General features: G+C 34.4%; 3 protein-coding genes and 1 pseudogene across 3 annotated transcripts; 2 read left to right on the top strand and 2 right to left on the bottom strand.

Annotated features, from left to right (window-relative positions):
• The first annotated feature begins 1,808 nt into the window (after positions 1 to 1,808).
• Positions 1,809 to 4,056, top strand: LOC120204563 (probable inactive receptor kinase At2g26730). The gene is made up of 2 exons (XM_039204623.1): positions 1,809 to 3,386; positions 3,468 to 4,056. Exons 1-2 carry the CDS (start codon positions 2,093 to 2,095, stop codon positions 4,046 to 4,048), a joined length of 1,875 nt encoding a protein of 624 aa, XP_039060554.1. The 5' UTR covers positions 1,809 to 2,092; the 3' UTR covers positions 4,049 to 4,056.
• A 1,629-nt stretch (positions 4,057 to 5,685) lies between these two features.
• LOC120204647 (ethylene-responsive transcription factor ESR2-like) lies at positions 5,686 to 6,563 on the bottom strand. Its single transcript, XM_039204707.1, has 2 exons — positions 6,255 to 6,563; positions 5,686 to 6,078 (listed from the first exon to the last, which is right to left on the bottom strand). The coding sequence occupies exons 1-2, from the start codon at positions 6,561 to 6,563 to the stop codon at positions 5,686 to 5,688; spliced, it is 702 nt and encodes a 233-aa protein (XP_039060638.1).
• An 825-nt stretch (positions 6,564 to 7,388) lies between these two features.
• Positions 7,389 to 7,757, top strand: LOC120204523 (WAT1-related protein At1g70260-like). Its single transcript, XM_039204580.1, has 2 exons — positions 7,389 to 7,602; positions 7,682 to 7,757. The coding sequence occupies exons 1-2, from the start codon at positions 7,415 to 7,417 to the stop codon at positions 7,731 to 7,733; spliced, it is 240 nt and encodes a 79-aa protein (XP_039060511.1). The 5' UTR covers positions 7,389 to 7,414; the 3' UTR covers positions 7,734 to 7,757.
• Positions 7,758 to 15,834: 8,077 nt separating this feature from the next.
• On the bottom strand, positions 15,835 to 19,978 carry LOC120204646 (annotated as a pseudogene).
• Positions 19,979 to 27,027: the final 7,049 nt, after the last annotated feature.

Below are 27,027 nucleotides of genomic sequence, written 5' to 3'. Positions count from 1 at the left end.
AATTAAAAAATAAAATCACATATTCGAATAAATGTTTGAACCTAAAAAAAGCATTTAAAAGAATACATGCACATGTTAATACTAATATAAATATACATATATATCTTATAAACATGCTAATGGATTCTCAATATTTTAAAATGGTTAAACTTAGGCATTATAATAATGTTTCATGGAACAACCCATCATCTCCCTGCCAAAACCACACCGAAACCGACAAAAGTGGAACATAAATAACACCATACCTCAACACATGTATCAATTTGAGTTCATATATCAATTAAAAAAAGTTACCAAACTAAGAAAACTTTCTAAACTCAGGTTACGATAGAAACAGTGCATCCTTAGTTCAAAACTTTCATGTTATATTACTTCCAAACCCTACAACATAGATTGACTCGATAAATAAACCATGTACTTCTTATTTTCAACAAAGTTAAAATCCGAACTCACATTGCTTTTGTTCTGACAGGATAGAAACTAGCTTTGTTTTTGTTTTGAAAGGACCTGAACCCGCTTTGCATTTTTCTTGAGACTCCACGGGAAGAGGAGAACTTCATGGTTTCACCGTTTTCGAATCCGCCTTTTTTTTAATAGCATCCCAAAATGCATGAACATCCACATCGTCAGGAACTTCTTTGAATGATGGCAGGTAGTTTACATCCACAACGACATGATCACCAGAACCTTCGGAGTTTGCAGGGGCAGTAGGTATACATTTCAAACTAGAACACAAAACTTGAACAAAGTAGATGAATGATCAATGTATTCCTCTTTCATGGCCAACTCAGAAGCATAAGGAAGGACGAAGTTGACAGTCAACTTGGAAGGAAATGAGAGAGAAAAAACCTTGTTTTTTTACACTATTTTTCTTCCCTGGTTTTTTCATCATGAATGCCCCCCTAACAAGTTGTTTTATTCAGTTTTTATCACTCCCCTTTCCGAATGGTTTCCCCTCGTTTTTTCGGTTCTGTGCATGATAACGAGGCTCACGGTTATTTTGGTTAACTCCTGATAACTTCCATGTAACCATGCGTGGCTGAGAGAACTTCTTTCTTTTCTTTTCCGTTTATTGCAGGTACATCCATGCAGTTTTTCAGGCGTGCATCTTATGCGTGCAAATCCAGACCGTTGGATCAACATTCTGTTAGGCCTACAATCATATAATATGTAAAAAAAAATAAGTAACACTAAACTTAATAATAATATAATATATATATTTAAAAAGTTCAAAACTGACACCATACCATATTTTATTATCTATTTGTCATGCTACATTACTATATAATTATCAACAAATAACATAAAATAACATAACACAACCAAAATAAAATTATAATATAATAGCAAAAATCCTCGGACGAAAACATGTGTCTACAGATTTTTAATGAACTATCTCTTAGACTTGTCAAAAAGATTTATATATTGATATTTAATTCAGATCTCTCTATTAGACTTGCCTAAGAGGTTTATATATTGATTTTTAATGAACTAAATGGTAGAATTAATCAATAGATTGTCCGACAGTAAATTTAGTTTTGATAAATCACATGATCTGTCAGTATTTTTACTAAAGGATTATATTTAGTTGGAGGATACGGATTTTCAAAGGCATTTTTATTAAAGGATTGTATCTAGTTGGAGGATATGGATTTTTAAAGACTTTAATTAGTGGAAAAAATTATCCGATAATTACAAAATTATAAATGGTTGGAGGATATCGATCTTTAAAGAATTCAATCAGCGATAACGTTTTTTCAGAAGCTATAATAAATTGAGAATTGACAATAGAGAAGCAACGTAAGAACTGGCATGTGAGTTAGACGGCATTGACACTGCATTACGAAGATTCTTTTGACTATTTCACTTTGCCGGCAATCGAATTAGAAAATGTCAATTTGGAATGATTATTAACAGTGTTTTCCTTAACATAACAAACCAGGCAAATTCAGCCATTTGGCAAGCAAAAGTTGACAGAACAAGTAGACCATTTTATTTTCTGTTTGTTCTACAACAATCCATGATCAAGCAAACCCTTTTCATGAAGTTGGTAAAACCATTTTTCTGCTAAACATTTCTCTTTTCGTCGAAGATGAACAGAGTCCTCATCAGGGTACTGCCTCTTTTGATGTTTCTACTCTTCCATGTCTCGAATTCCGAAAATGAGGAAGTGAAGCAATCCCTGGTAAGATTCATGGACCAACTTGCGGCTGAAAATGTAAAGAGAGATCAAAGTTGGGGTTGGAACATGACATCAGACCCCTGCAAAGACAAATGGAAAGGCGTATCGTGTGATCTGCGGTTGCAGTCCGTCAAGAAAGTTGTTCTCGATGAGTTAAATCTGACCGGAGTTCTCGATATCGGTTCAATCTGCAAGGCAAGTTCCCTTTTCGTGTTTAGCCTTGTTAAGAACGATGTCGTTGGGTTGATATCAGGAGAGATTGGGAATTGCAAACGTTTGACTCATCTGTATTTAAATGGTAACAAATTATCTGGTCACCTTCCAGATTCTCTAACACAGTTGAGTAGCTTGAAAAGATTTGATATATCCAACAATAACTTCTCCGGCAAGGTTCCCGATTTGTCCCGAATTTCGGGCCTGCTTACTTTCCTTGTTCAGAATAATCAACTTAGTGGAGAGATACCAAAGCTTGATTTCTCCAATCTAATGCAGTTCAATGTCTCTAACAACAACTTCAGTGGTCCACTTCCTGATGTAAAAGGCCGGTTCTCTGCCGAAAGTTGGTCAGGTAATCCACAACTATGTGGAGAATCAATCTCAAAGGCATGTCCATCAACATCACCATCATCACCATCAACACCGAGATCCAACGATTCATCGAGGAAGCTGTTTCTTATCTACTCCGGTTATGCTGTTCTTGGTCTTATTATTCTGCTAGTCGTTGCCTTCATATTAGTGGGTGAAAGGAAGCCGAGAGAAGACAAGACGGATGTTGCTGGAAAGGGAGTTTACGCATACGCTAGCAGCATTTACGACGAGTCCAAGATCACCGTGCATAAGTCAGAGTATTCAGCAAGTTCTGACGAGAGTAGAGTCACCATGTCACCGCTCGTAGTTCTTAGAAGTCCGACGGCACTTGCTTTAAGGTTTGAGGACCTGCTTCGAGCTCCAGCTGAATTACTTGGAAAGGGGAAACACGGAAGCCTTTACAAGGTAACACTCGATAACGGAGCGACGACCTTGGCAGTGAAGAGAATCAAAGACTGGCGTGTTACGAGTCGAGACTTCAAGAGGAGAATGCAGAGGCTGCACCGGGCAAGGCATCCGAACATATTGCCATCAGTTGCTTATTATAGTTCCAATCAGGAGAAGCTCGTCGTGTACGAATATCAACCAAACGGAAGTCTTTCCAGGCTAATCCAAGGTAAAATTTCACCGATTCTACCGTATTATCATCTTATGCGTATTAAATAACAATCACAACTACGATTCCTTGTCGATTCAGGACCCGAAAACGTCGAGGCATTCGAATGGGGAAGCAGATTAAACGTTGCAGCTACACTTGCAGAGGCTTTAGCATATATGCACGAGGAGCTCAGAGAAGATGGGATTGCTCATGGTAACTTGAAATCAACAAACATACTGTTCAACAACAACATGGATCCATGCATCACTGAATATGGCCTAATGGTTTTGGATAGTAAAGATCCATCATCTAATAATTCCCAATCCAACAGCTTCGAAAATAACGACTCGGATCCTGCACAGGTTTTCAGAAGCTTTAAAGCAGATATCTATGGCTTCGGGGTGATTCTTCTTGAACTTGTGACAGGAAAGCTGGTCACCAACAATGGGTTCGAGTTGGTTCAGTGGGTGAACTCAGTGGTTAGAGAGGAATGGACCGTTGAAGTGTTTGAGAGAGGGTTGATTTTGGATGGTGCAAGTGAAGAGAGGTTGATGATCCTTTTGCAGATAGCATTGAAGTGCGTAAACCCTAACCCTTATGAAAGGCCAGACATAAATCAAGTTGCTCTTGTGATCAACGCGTTGAAAGATGAAGAAGATAAATCAAGCTTCTATCAGTGAACCACTCCAATACCCTGGTTCAGTGACCTATTAATCATGGGTGTTCATGGATTCAAATGATAGAATTATTTATATGTAATGTAATGTAATATTGATTTATTTATGTTAAGATGTATGAATATTATACTACAAAATTTTACAAATAAAATGATTTGATATATAAATTGTATAAATTTTAATTTATAAAAGTTTATTTATTTTCATAACATATATTTTATTTAGGGTTTAAGATTTAAGATTTATAGTTGATAATAATTTAGTATTTAAACTTAAAATTTCATATTATAAGATTTGAGATTAAAATAGCTAGATTATATAACTTTATATAACTTATATATAAAAAATAATAACTATTTCATTAAAAAAAAATTCATGTCAAACAATAGTTTTCTTTCTAAATTTAATTTTTAAGTTCATTTATTTTTTTCAGAACTAATGCAAGTAAGCCCCTTCATAATCCCAATTAATAATGCTATTTCATAAATTAAATATCATATAAAATTATATAAGTAATTTTATATTTCAAAGAAAGTATTATGAGGTTAATGTATTGGTGGAATATAAAGGAGACAAGGAATTGATGTGAATAAAAAATTTGTAAAGAGTTATATTCCGAAGATCAAATTGAATAAAACACAAGTTAAAAGATTAAATTGCAAAAAAGAAAAATTATTATCAAAAAGACAAATTAATGTTACATAAGTATTATAAAGTAGTGTAGAAGTATGCGATTCAAATTTAATAAAATATTTAAAATAAAAGAATAATTAAATAAACAAAAAATCATATATAATTAAGGGATCAAATTGAAAAATATTAAAATAAAAACACTCCTAAGAATATCATTTTAATATAAGGGTAAAATATAGTAATGGTCACTGAACTATTCTAAATCTTTCATTTCGGTCCCCTAACTTTTAAAACTTGTAATACAGTCTCCCAATATTTATTCCGTTTGCAATATGGTCCCCAACTGTTACGTCAGGGACCATATTGCAAACGGACTAAATGTTGAGGGACCATATTGCAAACGAACTAAATATTAGGTGATTATATTGTAAGTTTTAAAAGTTAGGGGACCTAAATGAAAGATATAGAAAATACAGTGACCATTACTATAATTTACCCTTTTTTTCATTTCCCATGCTTAAATGAACAAGTAATTTGAATACTGTACGTAAACTCAGAAAAAATAAATAACATTCCTACAAGATTTCGATTTCGTCAAGGAATTACCATTACATGTTATAAAGATTACAACATAAAAACATGATGATTTTAATCTCCCATCTAAGTAACGAAAAGCTTGAAACCCTAAACATATTGATGTGCTCAAGCATTTTGAACCCTAGCTGCTAAGGCACCCATGAAATCTGGGTACTGAAAGATATCATCTAACAAGAAGTCTTGACCTACCTGCAGGTATTTCGTTGGTACTTCATTAGCATAGGGCACCGATTCTGAGCCAGTGACTCCACTGAAACTCTCCACCTATTGAGGGAATCCTTGATTGTAATCGGCATTATAAAAACCTAAATGTTCATTCTTCAACTCGATTACAGGAACAGCTATTGAATGTTGAGTGCAGTTCGTGGTAACTTTAAGTTCACCTGATTTCTTCGGTAAGAACCCTTGAATTATTTCCTGGAACAAGCCGGAATCTGAAGGCTTCTGCGGAAGAATTCCATATCATCGATGGTTTCCTTGGGAGTGTGCGTCATGGTTGTGCCAGTGAAAGAATCGGATACGCTATCGGTTGCGCTTCGAGTAATGTTGTTGGTAAAGGATTTCAACAAAGATGCACAGGGCAAAATGCTTGAATTAGCTGGAAAAGTGAAAGAAAACGAAGAAGAGGAAGCATTTCCGTGGATTAATGGAATATAGTCCGCCAGAGACTGAGGAGGCGGCGCGTGGAGAGATGAATTAGATGAATTCAAGAGGTTGCGGAATAAAACCATGTTCGGAGAAGCGTTTCTTTGAGCAGAAGACCCAACGGAGAAGTCACCGGAATGTTGGTTTGCCAGCGATGACTAGTTAGAAGATTGGCCAAACTGATGACGGATGCAGTTAATGTCCCTGCTGGATGACTGTGACTGCTTCGAGAAGGTAAAAGGTGGAAGGAAATGATCGCTCGTCGAGTGAGGCTCCGTCGCCGGGTAGACGAAATTGGTTCGAGCCTTGATCCCACTCATAGATCGAGCTGCACAGTCGTAGGCGCATGCAGCCTCCTTGGCGGTGTCAAAAGTCCCGAGCCAACGCCGTTCCTTGGACTGGGGGTCTCGTATCTCAGCAGATAACGCCCCCACGGCCTGCAGCGAACACCACGGTACCTCATTGTTCCACCGGAGCCACCATTTCCTTTGAGAGACCTCTTGTTCGCCGCTGTGAAGGCGGTGGGAACAGCGGTATCTGTTGAGGCGGCGGCGCTCTTCTTTGTATAGTTAGTGATGGAGTCACTGGCATTTGGGTCGGAGATATAAGTCATGCCCTGTAGGCTCTTAAATACTTCTTCCATTAGCTAAAACTAGGAGAGAAGTACACAAGGAATCAAAGACAACAAAGAAGACTGGAGATTGGCACCTGGAATTTGGATCGTGGTGGATGGTACTTTGCACCACCATATATGCTTGTATTTATAGTCAAATAAACACTCGAAGAAAATCTACAGAAAGTGACCCTTTTTATTCATGTTTTACACAAACAAAATTAAAAAAAAAAGGTAGTGTTTGAATTTTAAATTAAGAATTTATATCTTTATGTAAATTATATATTAGGGTAAAGTATAGTAATGGTCACTAAACTTTTTAAATCTTTCATTTAGGTTCCTCAACTTTTAAAACTTGTAATATAATCTCCCACATTTAGTCCGTTTGCAATATGGTCCCTCAACATTTAGTCCTTTTTCAATATAGTCCCTGACATAACTGTTGGGGGACCATATTGCAAACGGACTAAATGTTGAGGGACTGTATTGCAAGTTTTAAAAGTTGGGGACCTAAATTAAATCTTTAGAAAAGTTCAGTGACCATTACTATACTTTACCCTTAATATAATTTAATAAGCTTTAATATACTCTACAATGGTGATGGTGATTGATGAGTTTTAGGTGTGATCAAATTAATCTCTCTCGTTTTTTCTCCTTTCTTCGCGGTGTGGGAATGTAATGCAACACGTGATCAAGATTTCGTTTTCCTCTCTTAATTTTGTACAGATTCTTTTCCACTTGTATGCTACAAAGTCCAATCCAATCCCAGTTTTAAAATTCCAGAAAAGAAAAACAGAAAATTATATTATAACAGCATCTAATTAAGCCAGCCAGTTCCCAGCAATATGAATGAAAACAGAGAAGAAGGATAGTTAAGAGAGATGGAAGTAAAGTCGTTCTTAGTTGAATCGGCGCCATTTGCAGCCATGGTAGCTGTGGAGTTCCTGATTGTAGGCTTAACTACCCTTAGCAAAGCTGCCATTTCCAAAGGAATGAGCCACTTTGTCTTCGTCGTCTACTCAAATGCTCTGGCTTCCATCGTTCTTCTTCCAGCTGCTTTCTTCACAAGGTTCTTATCTATCAGTCAAGTGGCTCCATTGTTGAGCTATTAGTAGTATTAATTTCTGTTGGGGTTTCCTGTTATGCAGGAAAAGCGACCACCGATTACTTTACCTTTGCTCTGCAAGTTTTTCTTGTTAAGTATTGCCGGGTATGCAATTAGATCTAACACAATTCTGTTTTCTTCAACTTAAAAAGTGGATTTTGATTGCTTTTTTGGTGAAAGAATTGGGTTATGAAACTGGGTTTTGCAGGATTACTTTGATGCAGAACTGTGTGTTCACTGGTGTAAGTTACAGTTCTCCGATCCTTGGTTCTGCTCTTGCTAATTTAATCCCATCTTTCACTTTCTTGCTTTCTGTCATCTTCAGGTTCCTCTCTTAATCTTGCACAGTCTTAAACTGGGATTGAAACCTAATTGTAAGAGCATTAATGTCACTTGTTTCTTGTTGTATGTACTAATTTTGAAGTCTAAACAGCTGTTTTTTTTTTGAGTTGATGCATCCGATAATGTATAGAAACGACTCAACAAGAGTCAACGTTTAACTTTGATCTTCTAATGTCTATTGAGTCGAGTGGTTAGGAGCTCACCCTTAAGGAGTTTACATCTTGTGGAGGGGAAAAAACCAGCACTGGGAGAGGTTGACCCTATTTTGGGGTCTGATCCGACTCGACTCAAGATATAACCGGAGCCACTTGGTCTAGAGGTTGACCTAATTTTGGGGTCTGACTCAACTCGACTCAAGATGTAGTCGAAGCCTAATGTGGTTTATCGGATACCGGGAAGTGTTAGATAAAAGTTTAACTTGATGTCTGATATATATCAGCTATTCCTTTTAACTTTCTAGGATGGAGAAGCACAAAGAGTCGGATCAAAATCTTGGGCACCTTGGTATCCATTTCTGGAGCACTCATACCCTTTACAAGGGTCCTCCAATAATTTCCCCACCATTTCAACAACATTCAGAGCTATCTCCTTCTACCATGTTAACAACAACACCGAACAATTGGATCATAGGCAGCCTCTTCATTGCCACTGCCGGTTTCTCACTTTCGCCTAGCATCATCGACCAGGTAACTAGCATGCTATTTCTTTTTAACCCTCTAGACCAGACCTATGCATTACGACTAGATCTAGTGAGTTACAGTAAAATTTTCCAAAAAAATTCTTCGATAATTTAAATTCATATTATGAATAACCATATTTTAAAAACATAGTTATTAATAATAAGTTCTAATTCGAGTATATATAAAACCATAAATGATTAAGGAAAACCACATCTTTCACAAATCAGTATCGATGAAATTCTAACATCAATCACAAAAGCAATATACATCGCAAGACAAGTATTTCAAAATAATAAGGGCATGTCACCCAAAAATAAAGGCAAATCGAAAGATAAAAACATTACAACAAAATGTTATGTACAAATATTTCGATCCTCCAAGTGGACGGTCCGAGTCACTTATTAAAAAGTATCTAAAAGAGAAAAGTTAGGGGGAGTGAGCTAGAAAGCTCAGTGTGTTCCAACAGTGTAGAAATAAAACATACAGTTAAACTTCTAAATCAGTTCAGTTCCAAGTTATGAAACGTCAGTAGTGTTTTTGGCTTAAAATACATAATCGTCCTCCAACCGAACACCATATGCAATTCCCCATAACTGAATCCATAAGGCCTTACCCTAGGCCCAAAGGGCATAAGTGCCAACCTAAGGGAGCACCTTGGGTCCATAAGGTTTTATCGTAGTCGAAGCGTAGGTGCCCACCTGAAGGGTGTGCCCTCAAGCCCATAAGGACTTACTCAATGCACATAGCATAGGTGTCACCTTAAGGGAGTATTTTAGGGTCTATAAGGTCTTACCACTAGGCCTATTGGGCATAAGATCCCACCCAAGGGTCGTCTTAGGTCCATAAGGAATTATCAGCTTGATCGGTGCTAAACCAGCATGTGGAATTATTTATCGGAGTTGAACGGTGGCTGGCGACAAGGAGTTCAACGGTGGTTGGCGCGATGCAAGGATTTTCCTCCCTCGATTAGCGACTTTCGATGATCGAATTGGGGTCATTGACGACTGGGTACGGGGCACGGGAAGGCGTCAGTTCGACTGGTGGTGATGGAGCACGGCAACGACAGACAGAACAGGCGAAACGTAGAGGCCAATGTCAGTTTTAGGGGAAAATTGAGGATTTTTTTGGATGGGTTCGGGTTTCACGAGCTGGGAGTGAATGAGTTTTTGGGTATTAAAATCAAGTATGAAACACTATAAGATATTTTTAGTTAAATTAATTATAAATAGCGACATGACCTTGTTGGTAGAGTGATCATCAGCCATGCTCTAGGTCATGGGATCAAACTAGCACAGTTACCAAATTCCATTTTTTTATTTTTCCACTGACCAGAAAAATGGGAAAATTCAGAATTAGGTCCCTAAACTTCCTATAGATTCTAAAACAGACTATAAGTTCTGAAATCTTGCAATTTGGTCCCTAATTAAATTAAATTAAATTTATAATTTTTATTCTAAAAATTAAGGGTGTGACAATTCTCCTCCCCTTAAAATAATTTTATCCTCGAAATTCATTCGAGTCGAACGAAAAACGAAAACTAGGTCTTTAAACAAAGGCTAATTACTCTGTTGACGATAATGAAAAAACTCGCTAGATTCAGAATGAAAACGGTGAACTGTGCCTTAAATCGAAAATCTGAGGGTCTCAATATAGGAAACTCAAGTATAGAAATGGCATTTTTAGAAATGCATGGTGAGTAACAGAAATAACAACAACTATACTTGTAGAAGTCCCAGGCTCAACTCGATAACCAGAACGTTGGGTAGCGTAGACAAGAGTAGGTTGTCGAGCATCAGAAGCATTTGGTCCTCTACTCTGTGTTCAAGATCTACTATCGGCCCAAGAAATAGATCTGGAAGTTCTAACTATGACTCCTAACTGGGGTCTGAACTGAAGCATGAGTACGTGCAGGAGTCTGAGTGGGTGTCCGATCGATAGAGGCTGAATGAGGATAATTCCTCAGAAAGTGCTCGCTAGAGCTACAACGATAACATGTACCCATATTCTTAAGACACTCTCCCCCGTGTAGATTTACACAATGCTCGCAACTTGGTATCCGAGTGAATCCTGAAGAATTGCCTCAACTATATAATAGAGGTGAAGATGATGCATGTCTTGAACCATTATGACTCCCCTGATAAGCAGCAGTATGAGTCATCTCATCAGGGCGTGTATAAGGCTCAAACTGACCAAAAGGTCTCCTATATCGCTCTCGATCTACCCTATCTCTATTAGGAGCAGAAGCCTCGACTTATTCAGCGACTTTGGTGCTCCCTACTACAACATTGAACACTTCATCCTGATGAGTAACCACCTGACAACGCAGCTCGTATCTGAGTCATTGAGAAAATTTTTGGCACATATCCCTCTCGGTAGGTACCAAACTAGAATCATACCTCAGCAACTTCAAAAACTCGATCTCTTACTCAGGAACTATCATATCTCCTTGAACCAGGTCCTGAAACTGTTGTCGTCTCTGAGCCTAATATCGCTCTCCCAGAAAACGACTCCTAAAATACTCCCTGAAGAAATCCCAAGTCAAGCGATCGAATGGAACACTGCTCATAACAGACTCCCACCAGGTGTGGGCATTTTCGTTGAACATAGAGACGACTCTCAAATAACGCCACTGCGGATCTAAACCTATTACATCCATACGTCGCTCGGTATCACAAAGCCATTCTTCAGCCTTAGTCGGAGCTCCACCAGTAGGACCTCCAAAGGTCATAACTCCATTAACAATCAGAGTCTAAGAAATAAGAACTTCGGGTGTAACGCCAACAACTCAAACCGCTCTATGAATCAACTGCAAAAATTATCTACCTACTTTCTCATCTAATACTACCCTCACAGGCTCAGACTCAGAATCAATCGCTCCTCTAACCTGAGTAGTCAACCCTATACCAGGGGTAGGGGTAGACTAATCAGGGTTATAAGGGCAATATTATCTACCGAATGCGGGGGATCTAGACGCATCTCGTCTATGGGGTCCACAAACCTAGTCGCTCAACCTCGTCCTCGGCCAGGTCGACGACCAAGTCTAACACTCATCTTGGTGGATCTCGAGGTTCACTACAGAAAGAAAAAGCCTAATATTTTATTGTCATTTGAAGCCCTCACAGAGCTAAACTCATAAAAACTTGGTGACATGACCTTCGTGACTTATTTTGTAAAACATTTTAAAACCGTATTTTTATTTGGGACCCATCAACAGACCGAGGTTTAAAAACCAAAAGCTTTGATACCAACTAAATGTAACATTCTAGACCCAACCTATGTGTTACGACCAGATCTAATAAGGAGTACTAATATTATAGGTTTAAATTTGAGGAGTAAGGGTGAACACGATAAACAGTATCGATACTGATGCAAGTAGTATCGATACTGAAGTGGGATATCGATACCAAGATGAATGTATCAATATCATTATTGAAAAATAGATTCCAGAATGTGAAAATGGTATCGATACTGAAGGGAGTATCGGTGCCATAGTAAAGTATCGATACCATAGGATGGGTACCGATATTATTCAGCCTGAAAATTTAAGTTAGGATAAACTTTATTAGAATTCAAGATTAATGGTACTTTGAGTATTATTATTTTGTATAAATGTTAGTAATATACTAACATTTATATTTTATGTGTGTGAATATGGATGCTTGTGTAGATCGTAAGCAAGCTCCTGAATCTAACAAGCAAAAGGGCAAGGATAAGGTTGTCGAATAGTCGGGCATCAGTAAGGCATAATAGTGAGGCATACCAGGTGAGTTCATTTATTGTACTTATATGAGATGAGGATGACTTGTGATGAGTTCACCTCAAATGTTTTGATAAAAGTATGTTTTACAGTATTTCGATATATTTTCATAATGTTTATGGAAATGATATTACTAATAAAGTTTAGAGTATGAACTGCTCTAAAAGGGATAGATGATTTTTTATGTTGTTCAAATGAATGTCAAGTCTGTGAATTTGACTTAAAAGTCCATTGTATGTGTATTTAGAGTCATAGGTGCATTGCGACATACATTGTATGTAGTGGTTATCAATCGATTTTGTTTAATGCATGACGGTGCATTTTCGTATCAATAATATGTGTACTTTCGACACTAAATGTGCAATCATGGTATTCATAATGAGTTTTTGAATCACCATATATATATATATATATATAAGTTATCGATCGATTTTGTTTAATGCATAACGGTGCATTTTCGTATCAGTAATGTGTGTACTTTTGGCACTATATGTGCATCCATGAAATTCATAATAAGTTTGTAAATTTCCATTTCGACACTTCGGTGCAATGCATGTACCTTGTATTCTCATTTGGCATACATTAGGCTAAGAAAGGATAAATTGAAAAATGTTGATTGATATGTATGATGGGCATACTAAATATAGTTTATTAGGCTATATGAATGAGTATTGGTTAGCCAAGCCACTTTATGTGTTAATATGATTTATACGATTGTCATTCATATTTTGATATTTTATGATATGCTTATGTTTAAGTACAATTCATTTTGTATTAATATGTCTCACTAAGTAAATACTTAGCACGTGTTGATTTCACATGTAGGAAATAACAAAAGACTTTCGGAGTAAGGAGTGCATAGGATATCATCAATCAAGGTTGCCTCGTCAGTAATTGTAGGACAATTATGTATACTTTTGATAACTAGATGTCATGTATTATAACTTATGAAAATGCTTTGGAATTGTATTTTGACTTATAGTTTTTGTAATATGTTATAACACTAAGATTATTTTAACTATGGAAAGTCGATGAACGTTTTAAATATCACTATATAAAAATGTTTTGTTTTAATTTAGAAACAAAAATTTTGCAGGCTACAAATAAGGAAATGTTTTAAAAAGTAATGTGACACCTGTGACTTATGTACGGAAAACGTATATGAGAAATTGGCGTTACATTATGTTGGGTTTAGGATTTAAAAGTTAGATTTAACCAACTATACTCAATTCGATTAGAAAAAAATATTTTCCGACTTGAATTGATTCAAAAAAAATTGATACAAATTGATTTTGAGTTGTAATTTATAAACTAAACTTAAAAAAATTTGAAGTTAAAATCGAGTTGTAAAATACAACTCGAATTACTCAAAATTTTTAGTAATTAGTAGATTAATTTTTAAGTTTGAGTCAAGTCCATTGACTCTGTATGATATATGTATATAACATATGGAAAAATGAAGAAATATATGTATTGTATATGGTTAAAAAACTATTTAAATTATAATCAAATAATATTATAGTATTATAAATATTTATAATTAAATTTAAACAGAAACTCAAAAATTCAATTCAATTCGACTTGATTTAAATTTTATAAACTCAAATCGAAAAAAATTCGAGTAAACTATTTTATAAACTGAACTGAATTAGAATCAAATAATATTATAAAATGATAACTCGAAATTCAATTCAATTCGACTTGATTTAAATTTATAAACTCAAATAAAAAAATTTCGAGTCAACTATTTTATAAACTGAATTGAGCATTTAAGTCCAACACAACCCTAAACCCAACATAATCACTTATTGTTCACTTATTGTTGGTTAAATTTTTTCGAAACGGTTATGTTTTTAAGGTTTAGAGTTGTTGCTTCAAGTTTAGTTTGTTATGGTAGATTTTGAGAAGGGATTATGAATTTGGGGTTGGCATATAATTGAAGTATTTTGGAATTTGAGGTTTAAAAATGTAATTGAAGCATTTTGGATTTAGAATGTAATTGATGATTGTGTTGCAAGTTTAAAAGTTGGGAACTAAAATGCAAGTGCCTAAAAAATTTAGTGACCATTTATATAATTTATCTTGATGGCAGTGAAACGGTTGTTACGTCAAAGACCATATTACAAACGAACTAAATGTTTGGTGATTGTATTGCAAGTTTTAAAAATTGAGGGACCTAAATGCAAGTATCTAAAAAGTTGAGTGACCATTTATATACTTTACTCGTTAAGTTATAAAATAATATTTTTAATTTGAATAATTTAAATTTTAACTCGATTGAACACTGACAACACCCACTTTTTGTCGTCTTCAATTTTCACCATCGCCGCCTCCACGCCAGCTGGGTTTCAAGATCTGTGATGATCGTATCCAGCTTGTCAAATTAGTAGTCTCATGAAATTCATATATGGTACAAATTCACTAAATGGTCATTTAATTTTTAGACTTTTAACGTTTTGGTCACTAAAAATCCTTTCAATCGAGCCACTAATTTTAGAATGATAATGTTTCAGTCCCTTAAGTGTTGTTTTTAGGCATAATTCCAAAACTCATTCTTAATATTTAATAAAATAATCACTTTAATTCCTTATTTTTTTTTTCTTGAAACACTTTGGATTGTGTAAACTAATTTAATGTCACATGTTTTATTCAAAATTCAAGATTTAAACCTTAGAGTTTAGGTATAAAGTTTTAAAATTCATGTTTTATGAATAAAATTTAAGATTAAAATAGATAAATTGTGTAAAATAAGTTTCACATAATTGTGTATCAAATAATAATCCATCTTCATAGTACAAAGATTAAGGTGAATTTGATATTATTTTTAAAAAGTGTAATCAGAAAGTATGTTTTAAAAGTTTATTTAAAATTTTAATGTTTAATATTATTGATAAAAGGTATTTTTGAAAAGATCAAATTTTTATTTTAGACATGGTATTATAAATTAAAAATAAATTAATGTTTATAATATCCAAACTCATTAATAATATGATATATGAAACAAAACAATTTAAATTATAATGGTTGTAAAAAGGTATAAAATATAGTTATCAATACTTGTTTTCCTCATTATAAATTAGTTATTATTTTTAATTTAAGTCTAAATTGTTTATAAAATTTAATTTGAATATATAAAGTATATTTTAGATATTATAATATATGCATACACAACCATTATATGTTCATAATAAATTGAAAATAAAATAATTATATAATCCACAGAAATATTATAAAAATACATTATTTTATATTCAATAAAAATCTTTAGATGATTATATATAAAAAAAATCAAAGTTCTATTATCTAACAATCAATATGAATATTAAACTATATTATACATGTACATTAGCTCAACAACCAATTAAAATTAAATAAATGAATGTAAAAATGTAATTTCACTTCAAAAAGTACTCCACGGCAAAAATACGTGATAATGCACATCTATATTATATCTTGCCAGTACTACAAGTTTCTAAGCTTTCCTTTTTTCTGTTTCATCTTTCATAGGTAGTTTACAAACTAAGGACCCATCAACCTTTTTGTAATCTTCATTAAATTTATGTTTCGCTAGAAAGAATACCTGATTATGTTGTCAGTTATCATAGGATCCACAGTCCGCAGTAACAGGCCATGCTGCATGATCTTCTTCTGCATGTAGTCGAGTCAACTCCACATTCCTCATCATCGAAACACCTATGATCGGCACGAGTATCAGGGATGTGGCATGCACTCTCGATCTGTTGGACACTGTATCCCGACCTCAAAGCCATTGCAGGACACTCTCGTAGAGACATCGCACTTGCACGTCTTGTCTGCTGTTCATTCTGCACCATTAACGCTCACACACATTTACTACTGCGTGTTCTTGTTATATCATCAGTTAGGATGGTAAAACTATGTTATTTTTATAAATGAATGATCAAGAGAACAGCAGAAGGAAGACCTTTGCATAAGTCCAATTCGTAGGGATGTATGTCTCAGGAAGCCTCTCATGCCAAGAACTTAATATCGGAAGAGGATGACCCTAGGTTGTGAAGATATAATTCCGATCGACCAAAAAAGAATCATCGAAAAGAAGATACAAATACTTGCACCTAAAGAAAATGGAGGACAGATCAAGAAAGACGGCAGATTTGAAGGATGCATTTTTGTATTGCTATAGTAGAAAGGCCGAAGAAGGGAAGAAATAGATATAAAAAGTACTCTCACGTTTCAGCAAGAAAGAAGCTATGTTGATGATCTTCCAATTGCATGGTCGTCACATCTCTTACACTTGCAAAACCTCCTTCTACTTTGGTGTATGAGTTAAGAGAATTGACAATTGATTCACCAACTTGTATGTACCAAGGGTCTACATTTGGAGAGTGTTTTTCGAGCTATCATAAAATTCAACATAAAGGACAAGAAAAACTAAGAAGATACAACCGATAAAGAAGATTTGCCGACCTTTGGTAGCTTGATAGAGGTAGAATGTGGACTCTGCCAACTCCGGCTGCAGGGGATAATACTTTTCGGTAGGATGTAACATCTGATGGTCCAGTAAGTACCTAGGGCATTTATATTTCAGGTAACGATTATTCGGATGAAAAAGGAAAATGATGAAACTAATCAACATGCCGATAGCCATACCCAATAACCATAAGCTCATAAAATTTGGAAAGGTCAAATACCTTTCTGGTATAACTCCAAATTTCTTCCACACATGAACAAACTCACGGTGTGATGAATTAGCAGCTGCAATATCCCCCACAAGAACCTAATACAAGAATTCAATAATCGAATTAGAGGACCCTTTCAATGCAAATAAACTGGGAATCTATGTCCAGGGCTTCAGTTACTTGCCTGTAAACCGGGCCAAAATGCTTGCAGACTTGTAAGTTGCCAATATGTTGCTTTTCCTGTCCTCATATCCACTTCATGGTACCTTTATAACAATCATATTCTTATAACCAGTCAGTGCTAATTTGCAAAGCTCTCAAGTTATTGCAATAGCCAGCAATCAAAAGGTGCCTTCTTTACTATACTGTTAAGAGCTTGAAAAGTGTCTTTTACATTAAATAATAAATAAATTAGAAACTTTCTAGAATTCAAATTACCAATAGTCATATGAAAAATGGCGATGGAACAAGTCAATAAGATCTAAAGAAAAGAGAAAAAAAACATTGAAGAGAGTAATGAAATTACTAAGCCTAGATACCTTGGTCTCTTAAGGAAAAATCCTAAAAGCTTTGCTCTTAAGGATTTCAACCAATTATCTGATTTTGCATGTCATTACTAATATAAATGGTGAGTAAATAATATGATCCTACAACATAAACTTGTTTTCCGGTTTAAACTTGAGCCCAGACCTACAGTTTAGACAAGTTAATGGAATTAAGCAAAGAAATATTTTGTTCACATATTCAGCATGCGATTATTACTTTGGTTGAATATTACTAAGAAGAATGCAATCTACTCGGATGAAATGGAAATGATATAAATATTTAATAATATTTTGTGCATAAAGAATGTGAAACTGACACTGCAAATAATCAGAAATAGAATGGTTATGGGAGTCTGTGGCTCAAACTCAATCAGATATAGTTTACTTTTTCTTTTTTTTCTTTTTCTTTTTTGAAATTTCTCCTTATATGACATCTGTTGGTTACATGATGGCCATGGATGCATCAAGAAAAGTAGAGTTTTAGGATACTTCTGCATCAACAAATGACCAATTTAATTGGGGATTAGGTGTATGGGAGCTTAGCATCAATGGATTTATATAAAATTCAACATGAAACAACATATCAAAACATTCAACTAAACTGAAGAAGTGTCATCAATACAGTACCAAGGACCGTGTCTGAAATATTTCTGCACTGCAAGATAAGCAGATTGAAACATTCTCCAATAGTCCTCCTTTCCAAAAAGAATGTAAGCTTTCAATAGGTACTCATAGAATGAATCGACTCCTAAGAAAAGCCACACAAAAGCTAACATCAGAACTTCATGATTATGACATAAAGGTTTAATGATGCAAATCATAAATGCCATCCATATGACCAAACAATGCCACTATGTTTTAGCAACTCTCTATACTGAAGGATAGATCTTGCTAGACATCAGAGCACAGATAGTACATACCAGCACCAATGCCAGATGAATATTCAATCCATTCTCCAGTAGTTACATCCAGTGTTGTTCCTAATAGATTTAATGAACTGCGCATGCTCCATAATTTACGTAGAGCACGTAAAGCTGCAGATTCGTATCTGGGGTCACCCGCTAATCGTGACAATGCTCCCATTTCAAGAATCAAAGAACCTAAACAAAAATGGAAAAACTGACTATTTAAGGATAACATATTTTATGATGTACACATTTTAGTTCTTACATCATTCTAATAGAAGTCTTAACACACCCTGACGTGCTTGTTTCAGTAATCTCATTCTCCATTACTCCATACTGCCCACAGAATTTTGCATTGATGTGGAGTCATATATCCTCTTAACAAACATAATCAACAGAGCATATTCATACTTCCAAGAAATTAAACGGTACATTTCGGATTAAGAAGATCATGTGAGCTCAGGGAAATCTCAAAAAAGAGATAAAATTCTGTGTTATTGCCCATGATAACAAGGCTGAGAAGGGCAGAAAGGAAATGTATCAGAACAAGGACTTGGCATAAGACACAGCAAAATTCACAGATACACGAGAGAAAATATATTGCTTACAAATTTGTTTTAGGTAGCAGGTTATATACCTGGACAATGATTCAATAAGTGAAAGGGCAGATCCATTATAGTTTTCCGGTAAGTGTTCGAGCTGCAAACGAAAGAAAAGATTGTTATTATTCCATTCAGTTCAGTATTTTAATTCTCAAGTAATATTATGTTACCTTTAAATTTCCAAGCTCGCTAAGAGAATCTGTGAAGCTTTTGGTAAGAGGCTTCAACTCATCATGCTGTAAAGAATTAAATATAATTCAACATCAAATGAAAAATTCTGCCTCATCAAAATAAAAAGATTAACTGACCGGGAACGCATGTTTCATGTAGTTTTCATATGCATGATAGAACCTGCAGAGAAAAACAATAGGCCCAACAATGATTTTAAAAAAATAAAACCCAGAAGCACACAAGTCAGGTAATTGGACAAATTCAACCAGAGTTTCATCTTCCTTTGATCACTGAATAAATTGTTTTCCAGGATGCAAAGTTCTCAAGTTGAAGGAAACAAGCATGCCGTTTATTGTATCGATTTCAATAAAAATGAATAAATATGTAAAATTCCATTTTCCTTCTACATTTCCTCAGGAACCAAACAGAAACAATCAACGAAAAACATAACTCCAGATTGACCAATACCCATTAACCAAACACAAAAACATGAAATATCCTATAATTAAAATCGGAATTTGGGCTTACATCTTTCTAACTTTCTCTCTCATATGTCTCTTCTTAGCTGCCCAAGGGAAATCAAGCTGAGACGTGGAAGGATCAAACAAGGTGGAAGAAAGGAGGAACAGGAGAAGGCAAGCTCCATAATTGCGAGATAACAACATGGCTTGGTTTGGTTTGGTCTGGCCTGGCCTTTGAATTTGGACAAGAAATTGAAATTGTGTGAAGAGGCAAAGGAGGTAAATGACGCTGTAGATCCGGGGAAAATTTTGATTTGAAGCAAATATACTTCAAGTTTGAATATTTAAGGGGTTGGTTTCAAAAACGACATGGGATGCATTTTTTAAATTTTATATAATAATTTATAATGTTAAATATTTTAAATATTTTTATCAACTTTTTAAATATATAATTTATTTTTATTTTTAATAAAATTAATGGTTAAAATAAATAAGGTAACGATTTAAATTTGAAAAGACAAAAGAATATTTCAAGAAACAACTAATTTTTTTAACTAAAAAGGTGGTCATCTTTATTGCAATTTAAAAATAAACTAAACATTGTGTATCACTCTAAGGGGTGTTTGGATCATGAAATTCTTGTTTATTGGTAGGAATTTTTTTCCCAGATTCTTATACCCACGTTTGGATGGGAAACATTCCCACTTTAGGATATTATCTCATTGCCAACAGTAAATTTTTTTACTTTTTTACTGGGAATATCATTCCCACATATCAAATAGGTTTTTTTTATTCCCGGGTCATTTGGGCTAAAATACTCTTATTCTCTTCTTCTCCTCGTGACCTCGCTTCTGTCCAGTTTCCTTTGCTGAGAATTTTTCCTAGTAAGATTTCTCCTCCACTCCCTTTCTTTTATTTTCCCAGTAATATTACTTGGTTTCCATATTTTGTGCTTTTGTTTCTGTTAACAAAAACCTCTTGAATGCACATCGATGCTGCGTTTGATTCCTATTTATTACTTTTTTCGACCTCCTATTTTGCATTTGATTAATTTCCCCTGCTCTTGATTCTTTTCCTGATAGTCTAGTTTCAGAAACTTCAACTGAATTCAACCTCCATGCTTTTGATTTGAGCTTACTATGAGTAGTAGTTTCGTCGTGAGGATCCAGAAACCACATGAAACTCTTTGTAACATCTTCCATACTGGGTTAGTGATTAATTTGTGAAATTTTATAATTTAGTGATCAAAGTTGATAAATTGAAAGTTGAAGGAATTGATTGAAATATTTGGTGTAGGATGAATTAATAAGTGAATGAGAATTAAAAGGGTAAAAGGGTCATTAAGCAAAAGTAATAATTAAATATTAGATATTGGGTATTATAATACCCAAGGGAAAGAAACAAGAGTTTCCAGACAACTCTTGATTCTTCTTTCTTCTTCATTTTCTTCTTCAACGTGAAGCACCCAAACCTAAGGTAAGTTTGATTTCTTTTGGTTAATCCTTCAAATTAAAGTATGTGTTTGATTTATGAAGCTTTAGGAAAGATTATGGAGATGGAAAATATTATAGAAACTCAAAGATTGGTGAGTTATGAAGGATTAAAGAAAGGAAGTAGAAAAGTGAAATCTTGGATTAGAGTTTCTAATAAGAATTAGAAGTGGGTTTTGACTTGTCATAAAGCTAAATAAGAAGTATGAGGTGCTAGAATTCAAATTATAACATGTTGGAATTTGGGTTAGATTCTTAAACTCTACATGGAGAATTGGATTTCTAAGTTTTAAAAGTATGGAATAGATAATAATTAGTTAAGAGCATGCAAGTTAAGGATATATAAAGAGGGGAAATATAAAGTGTTAAGTATAATAAGAATAGATTTTCGTGCTAAAATAACAATTCTGGGCAATGTGCATCGATGCACATTCATTGTGCACCGATGCATCGATGATAAATCCCAGAAATTTTTCAAGGTGTACCGATGCACATGAAGTGCATCGATGCACTCTTTTAAAATACAAACATCGAATGCAATTAATGCATCGATGCATAAGGAGTACATTGATGCATCCCCATTAAATACAAACATCGAATAGGATTTATGCATCGATGCATGGTGTAGTGCATCGATGCATACCTCCATTAAAAGATGAAAATGACTTTTCTTTTAGCCTAAGAATGATAGCTTAGAATATACTAATTAGTATATTGATAAGTATCAATGAATTACTATGTAGATATCGAGCCTAAACGAGTTCTGGAACCATCGACAAGTAGGATCAATCGAGGGAAAGACAAAGAAATCTAGGTGAGTGCATATGCATAGCATGAATATGTATTCTATTCAGTTCTAGACTTGTGATAAGTCTAGATTCAATATTTTGATACATGATCGTATTTCATATTATGATACATGACATGAATTCATACCATATGCATTATGTGACATGAATATGCAAGAAAAAGTTATATGAGTTATGTGATAAAGGTATGAAAATAATATGTCTACGTGATACAAATTAGGTGAATTGTGAAAGCCCATGTTATGTAGATGAGAACTATAGGTATAGTTGGCATGCCAAGGGTAGAGGGTCTACGCGGTCCTTCGGGATATATATATATTCTTTGGAACATGTGTGAAGTCTTGTGAGACACATGCTTGATCCCTAGTATATGTATATGATTCTTAAGGAATGATATATGGTCCTTATGGACATTTTTATATGGCACTCCGGTGCAATTCTACGTGGCACTCCGGTGCAATTCTACGTGGCACTTCGGTGCAATTATACGAGCTGTGGTGACAACATAGTGCACAACCTCACAATACTCACATACCTTAGGTTCTCTGTATGGTAACATGGGCTAATGAACTTAATAATGTGAACTTATGAATGTGAATTTGATAAGTATATGTGTAAGAAACATGGTTCTGGTTATTGAATTGTTTACATACATCTTATCATTTCAACCCATCTCATTTTGGCAATTACTTTATATTTATTGATATTATTATATTGCCTCACTAAGTCGATGACTTAGCGTGTGAGTGTTTCACACGTAGATCCGATAAAGTAGACGATCGAGGTTAATCAGTTGGACAACATTACTCCTGCAACTATCAGATCAGAAGCAACTTTTCAGTAGGTCATTTTGTTATGAAAATGGATGTTGGCATGTAACTAAAGAGTTAAGTTGTGTATGCTCTGAATATTTTGGTAAACTTATATTACCATATGTATATTATCGTATTTTCTTAATATAAGTTCAAGTATTTTGCTATTATTTGTAAGAGTTGTGTTTTAAAAGTCAATGTAATATCTCTGACTCGTATCCGGGTTGGATACGGGTGGGGGTGTTACACTCTTACTTTCTCTGACTTTGCTTCATAATGTTACATTGCTTTATTCATTTTCCTATCCACAAAGTACATACTTTCTCAGTTGAGCTTGTTGTTTTTCGTATGTTGTTTAGGCATTTGGAACGTTTCAGTGTTTAGCTTAGAATGCATATTCTTTTTCCTTTTTTGCGCAAATAATCCAAGTAATCAACTGTTAAAGTTACGAGACTGGAAATCTTTTACATTGAGGTTGGGTCTAACTTGAATCGTCTATGCGATTGCGAATAATAAGTTATTGATAAGGCATAAACACAAAAATTTAGTTGATATGCTTCAATGTAATTACTTAACATAAATATGTTCTTTTTCTGAACTTCTACGAATAGAATATGATGGAATCTGAAGGTAAAACCTGCCCTTTTCTAATTCAAAATTTAAGGTTGCAAGTTCTTACATATGCTTCTGGATAGAGTGTGAATCTCCACTATGTTTTACATGTTTTGTTATCCACATTTCCATATACTTTTCCTTGATGCAAGAAGCAACCATGTCCTTTCTCTTTGAATTTATTATATCTACCCCTTTTTCCTTCTTCTTTGCTAGCAGCCTATGATTTACATCTACTTAAATTTAATTTTACTAAACTTATCAAACTAAAATTTACTTGGTTCTCTTTTTGAACTTCTTGATAATGTTGCTGCACATTCCACACACTTGGCCTTTCTGAACTGCCACATCAGTCTTGGGGATTGGCTTTCATCCAAAATAGTTTTCCAGCTACGTTATGTGCTTGTTTTGCTTCATTTTGAGTTCTATACTGTTTGGAGTAATGTTGAAGAAGGATAGGAAATACAGAGATGAGAGATTTAAAGGGAAATGGGAAACTACAGTTGGTCAGCAAAAAAAAAAAGAAATATCATACCAATATTTAAGATTCTCAATAGTTTATAATCTAAAGTTACGAGCAAGCAGGATGTTTATGGTTGTTAGGGCATGAGAGTAGGGAACACGGTGGGTATATACAGATGGCAAGAATGATGAAGCTATAGGTTGTTGGGGTCCTTACCTTTTAATTAGTTATCTTTCGAAATTAGATTTTATCTCTGGCATTTAGTTTATGTAATTCTCATTTTGTGAAATTGTTTGGTGTTTATCTCCATAGGTTATTATAAATTAGTCTTATCATGTTGGTTGTTTAGGCTATGAACATATCCTATTTTCTTTGTGGTTATGAACCAAGTGGCCATTGTTAGTTTAAGTTCAATCTGGTAGTATCTGTCGTAATCGGTTTTCGCCCGGGCATGAATTTTTACTTGACGGGAAAATTGATGTGAATAAATGGTTTTGAAAATAATTTGGGACTCGCCATCGGCCTTTTGGGTCAGGTAGGTCGAATACCTAAAAATTATCTTTTAATAGAGTTTTTAAGAAAACATCAGTTAAAAGATGAACTGATCTGCGTTTATAACCAAAAATTCTTTCTTTTTAATAATAAAAAGGGATTCGTGGTCGGTTACGTTTAGGGAAGGATTAGCACCCCTACAACGCCCAAAATTGGTACTTTTTAATTATAAATTGTCTCTATTATTAGAAATTTAAAAATTCAAAATATATTTAATTTATAATCCTATTATTTCAAAATTATAATTATGAGAAAAAAAGAAAAAATAATTTATATATATTTATAAATAAAATATTTATTTATTTAGAAATATCAGAAAATGACTTCTAGGTGCCTTAAGACATCTCTTTTCTTCGATATTAATAAATATTAATATAATAATTTAAATAAAATTATAATTTTTTATAATATTTAATTTTAAAATACCAGAATAGGACATCCAGTTATATTAAGACTGCCATTTTCTTCGATATTGAAAAATAAATAAATAAATATTAAAATATGATAAAAATAATTTATGTAAAAAACATATAAATTATTATTTATTATATATATATATTTATATGACTATATAATAATAATAAAAATAATATTTAAATATATAAACAAGTAAAATTAAAACAATAAAAATACAATTAGAACTATATATTTAAAAGCAGTAAAATAAATGAATTTTTTTAAAATTAGTGACTAAATTAAAATTATATAAAATTCGAATATCAGATTAAAATAAATTAAAACATACTATTCAGATTAAAATATTAATTATTAAAATTAAAGGACAAAATCTGTTATTTACCCTAAATATATTATTTTAATACAAAGGACTAAAATAAATAAAATTAAAATTAAAGAACCGAATTAAAAGGATTATAAATTGATTTAGTGACTAAAATGTAAAGATTACAAGTTAGGATGACTGCGGACGGGATTTAACCTTTAAAAATTATACAAATAGCCCTCCCCGAAACGACGTGGTTCGAGAAGGGCTATTTAAGCCCGAAACCGGCTGGCCCTTCGGGCCAGCTCTCATTTCTTTTTTTTTATTCTCTCTCTAACTGAGAGAGAATGAAAAGCTCTCCCTTCTCTCTAGCTTCCCTCATCGGAGGGAAGCCGGTCACCGGGCGGCAGCCGTCTGCCGCCGTGATTCTCACCGCCGGCCACCGCATCCGGTGGCCGGAAAAATTTATTTTTAAACCACTATGTAGATCGGACCGTCCTAATGACGGTTCCGGTGTTCCTTTCTTTTAAAAAGCTCCCAATCGGAGCAAATCTAAGAAAGTACCTTCGATTTTCGAAGGTTTTTATGACGTTCGAAGAGGTCCGGTGATCGTGGCTTCCTCGGTAAGCTTCTCTCCTTTCTTTTCTTTTGTTTTTGGTTGCTGGTTGTTGTGAGTTGGTCTCTATTTTTGTATCTTTGCTCTCGGTTTTGTCTCTCTGTGGCCTGTTGGGGTTTTTTCTTTGCAGATTGGGTGATGGCTTTATAGCCATCACCGGTGTGGCCATCGGACCGGGTAAAAGAGTACCCTTCGGTGAGTCATCGAACCCATAGTGGCGACTCACCCTAGGGACATAACGTGGACGGTTGGCATTGGAACTTCTGGAGCCTTCGGTTGGGGCGTGGCAGCGGCGGCAACTGGCGTAGTCCCTAGGGTATCATAACCCTAGGGTTTCATCTGGCGCATCTGTGGACCGTTGGATCTCATCAGATCCAACGGTGGATGGTTGAGGCGGCTAGGGTTAGATCAAACCTAATCTGTTAGGGTTTAGTTGGGCCATTTGTAATTGGGCCAGATAATATGGGCCTGTTTGTAATTATTTTTTTTAATAATAATAATATATATAATAATTATAATAATAATAATTATAATAATAATTAATAATAATAAAATGGGTAAAAAAAGTTTAGTATCTTCAGCTGCCCCTCTTTGCTCATTCTTGTATTAACAAGAATAGGGCAAAGACGAAAAGAAATTTTTTTTTATCCATTTGGCTTCACTTGATTATGATAAAAATCTTCTCTTTCTTCAGATGAGTTCTTCTCATTATGAACTTTCTGCTGGGGATGATGTTGACCTATTTCCTTATGTGATAGAGTCATTCAAAAGGTTGAATAAGCTCTTCTCATTATGAACTTCTTCTTTCTTTTTCAGATGAGTTCTTCTCATTATGAACTTTCTTTGGAAAGGTTGATCCATCAAGTGATGGATTTGAGCAAAAAGTTGAACAAATTCTTCTCATTATGAACTTCTTCTTCCTTCTTCAGATGAATTCTTCTCATTATGAACTTTACCTGGAAATGTTGATCCATCAAATGATGGATTTGAACAAAAAGTTGAACAAGTTCTTCTCATTATGAACTTCTTCTTCCTTCTTCAGATGAGTTCTTCTCATTATGAACTTTCTCTGGAAAAGCTGATCCATCAAATGATGGATTTGAACAAAAAGTTGAACAAGTTCTTCTCATTATGAACTTCTTCTTCCTTCTTTAGATGAGTTCTTCTCATTATGAACTTTCTCTGGAAAAGCT

Source organism: Hibiscus syriacus, unplaced genomic scaffold (genome assembly GCF_006381635.1).
Source record: "Hibiscus syriacus cultivar Baekdansim isolate YM2019G1 unplaced genomic scaffold, ASM638163v2 tig00011079_pilon, whole genome shotgun sequence".
NCBI lineage: Eukaryota > Viridiplantae > Streptophyta > Magnoliopsida > Malvales > Malvaceae > Hibiscus > Hibiscus syriacus.
The sequence above is the reverse complement of the archived record's forward strand: the minus strand, read 5'-3'. Positions and strand labels throughout refer to the sequence as shown.

Excerpts from the sequence above, each read along its gene's own strand:
- LOC120204563 (XM_039204623.1), top strand. The coding sequence starts at position 2,093 with ATGAACAGAGTCCTCATCAGGGTACTGCCTCTTTTGATGTTTCTACTC. Across the intron at positions 3,387-3,467 it reads TCTTTCCAGGCTAATCCAAG|GACCCGAAAACGTCGAGGCA; the intron begins GTAAAATTTCAC and ends TTGTCGATTCAG.
- LOC120204647 (XM_039204707.1), bottom strand. The coding sequence starts at position 6,563 with ATGGAAGAAGTATTTAAGAGCCTACAGGGCATGACTTATATCTCCGAC. Across the intron at positions 6,079-6,254 it reads GGCTGCATGCGCCTACGACT|TCATCGCTGGCAAACCAACA; the intron begins GTGCAGCTCGAT and ends TCTTCTAACTAG.
- LOC120204523 (XM_039204580.1), top strand. The coding sequence starts at position 7,415 with ATGGAAGTAAAGTCGTTCTTAGTTGAATCGGCGCCATTTGCAGCCATG. Across the intron at positions 7,603-7,681 it reads CCAGCTGCTTTCTTCACAAG|GAAAAGCGACCACCGATTAC; the intron begins GTTCTTATCTAT and ends CCTGTTATGCAG.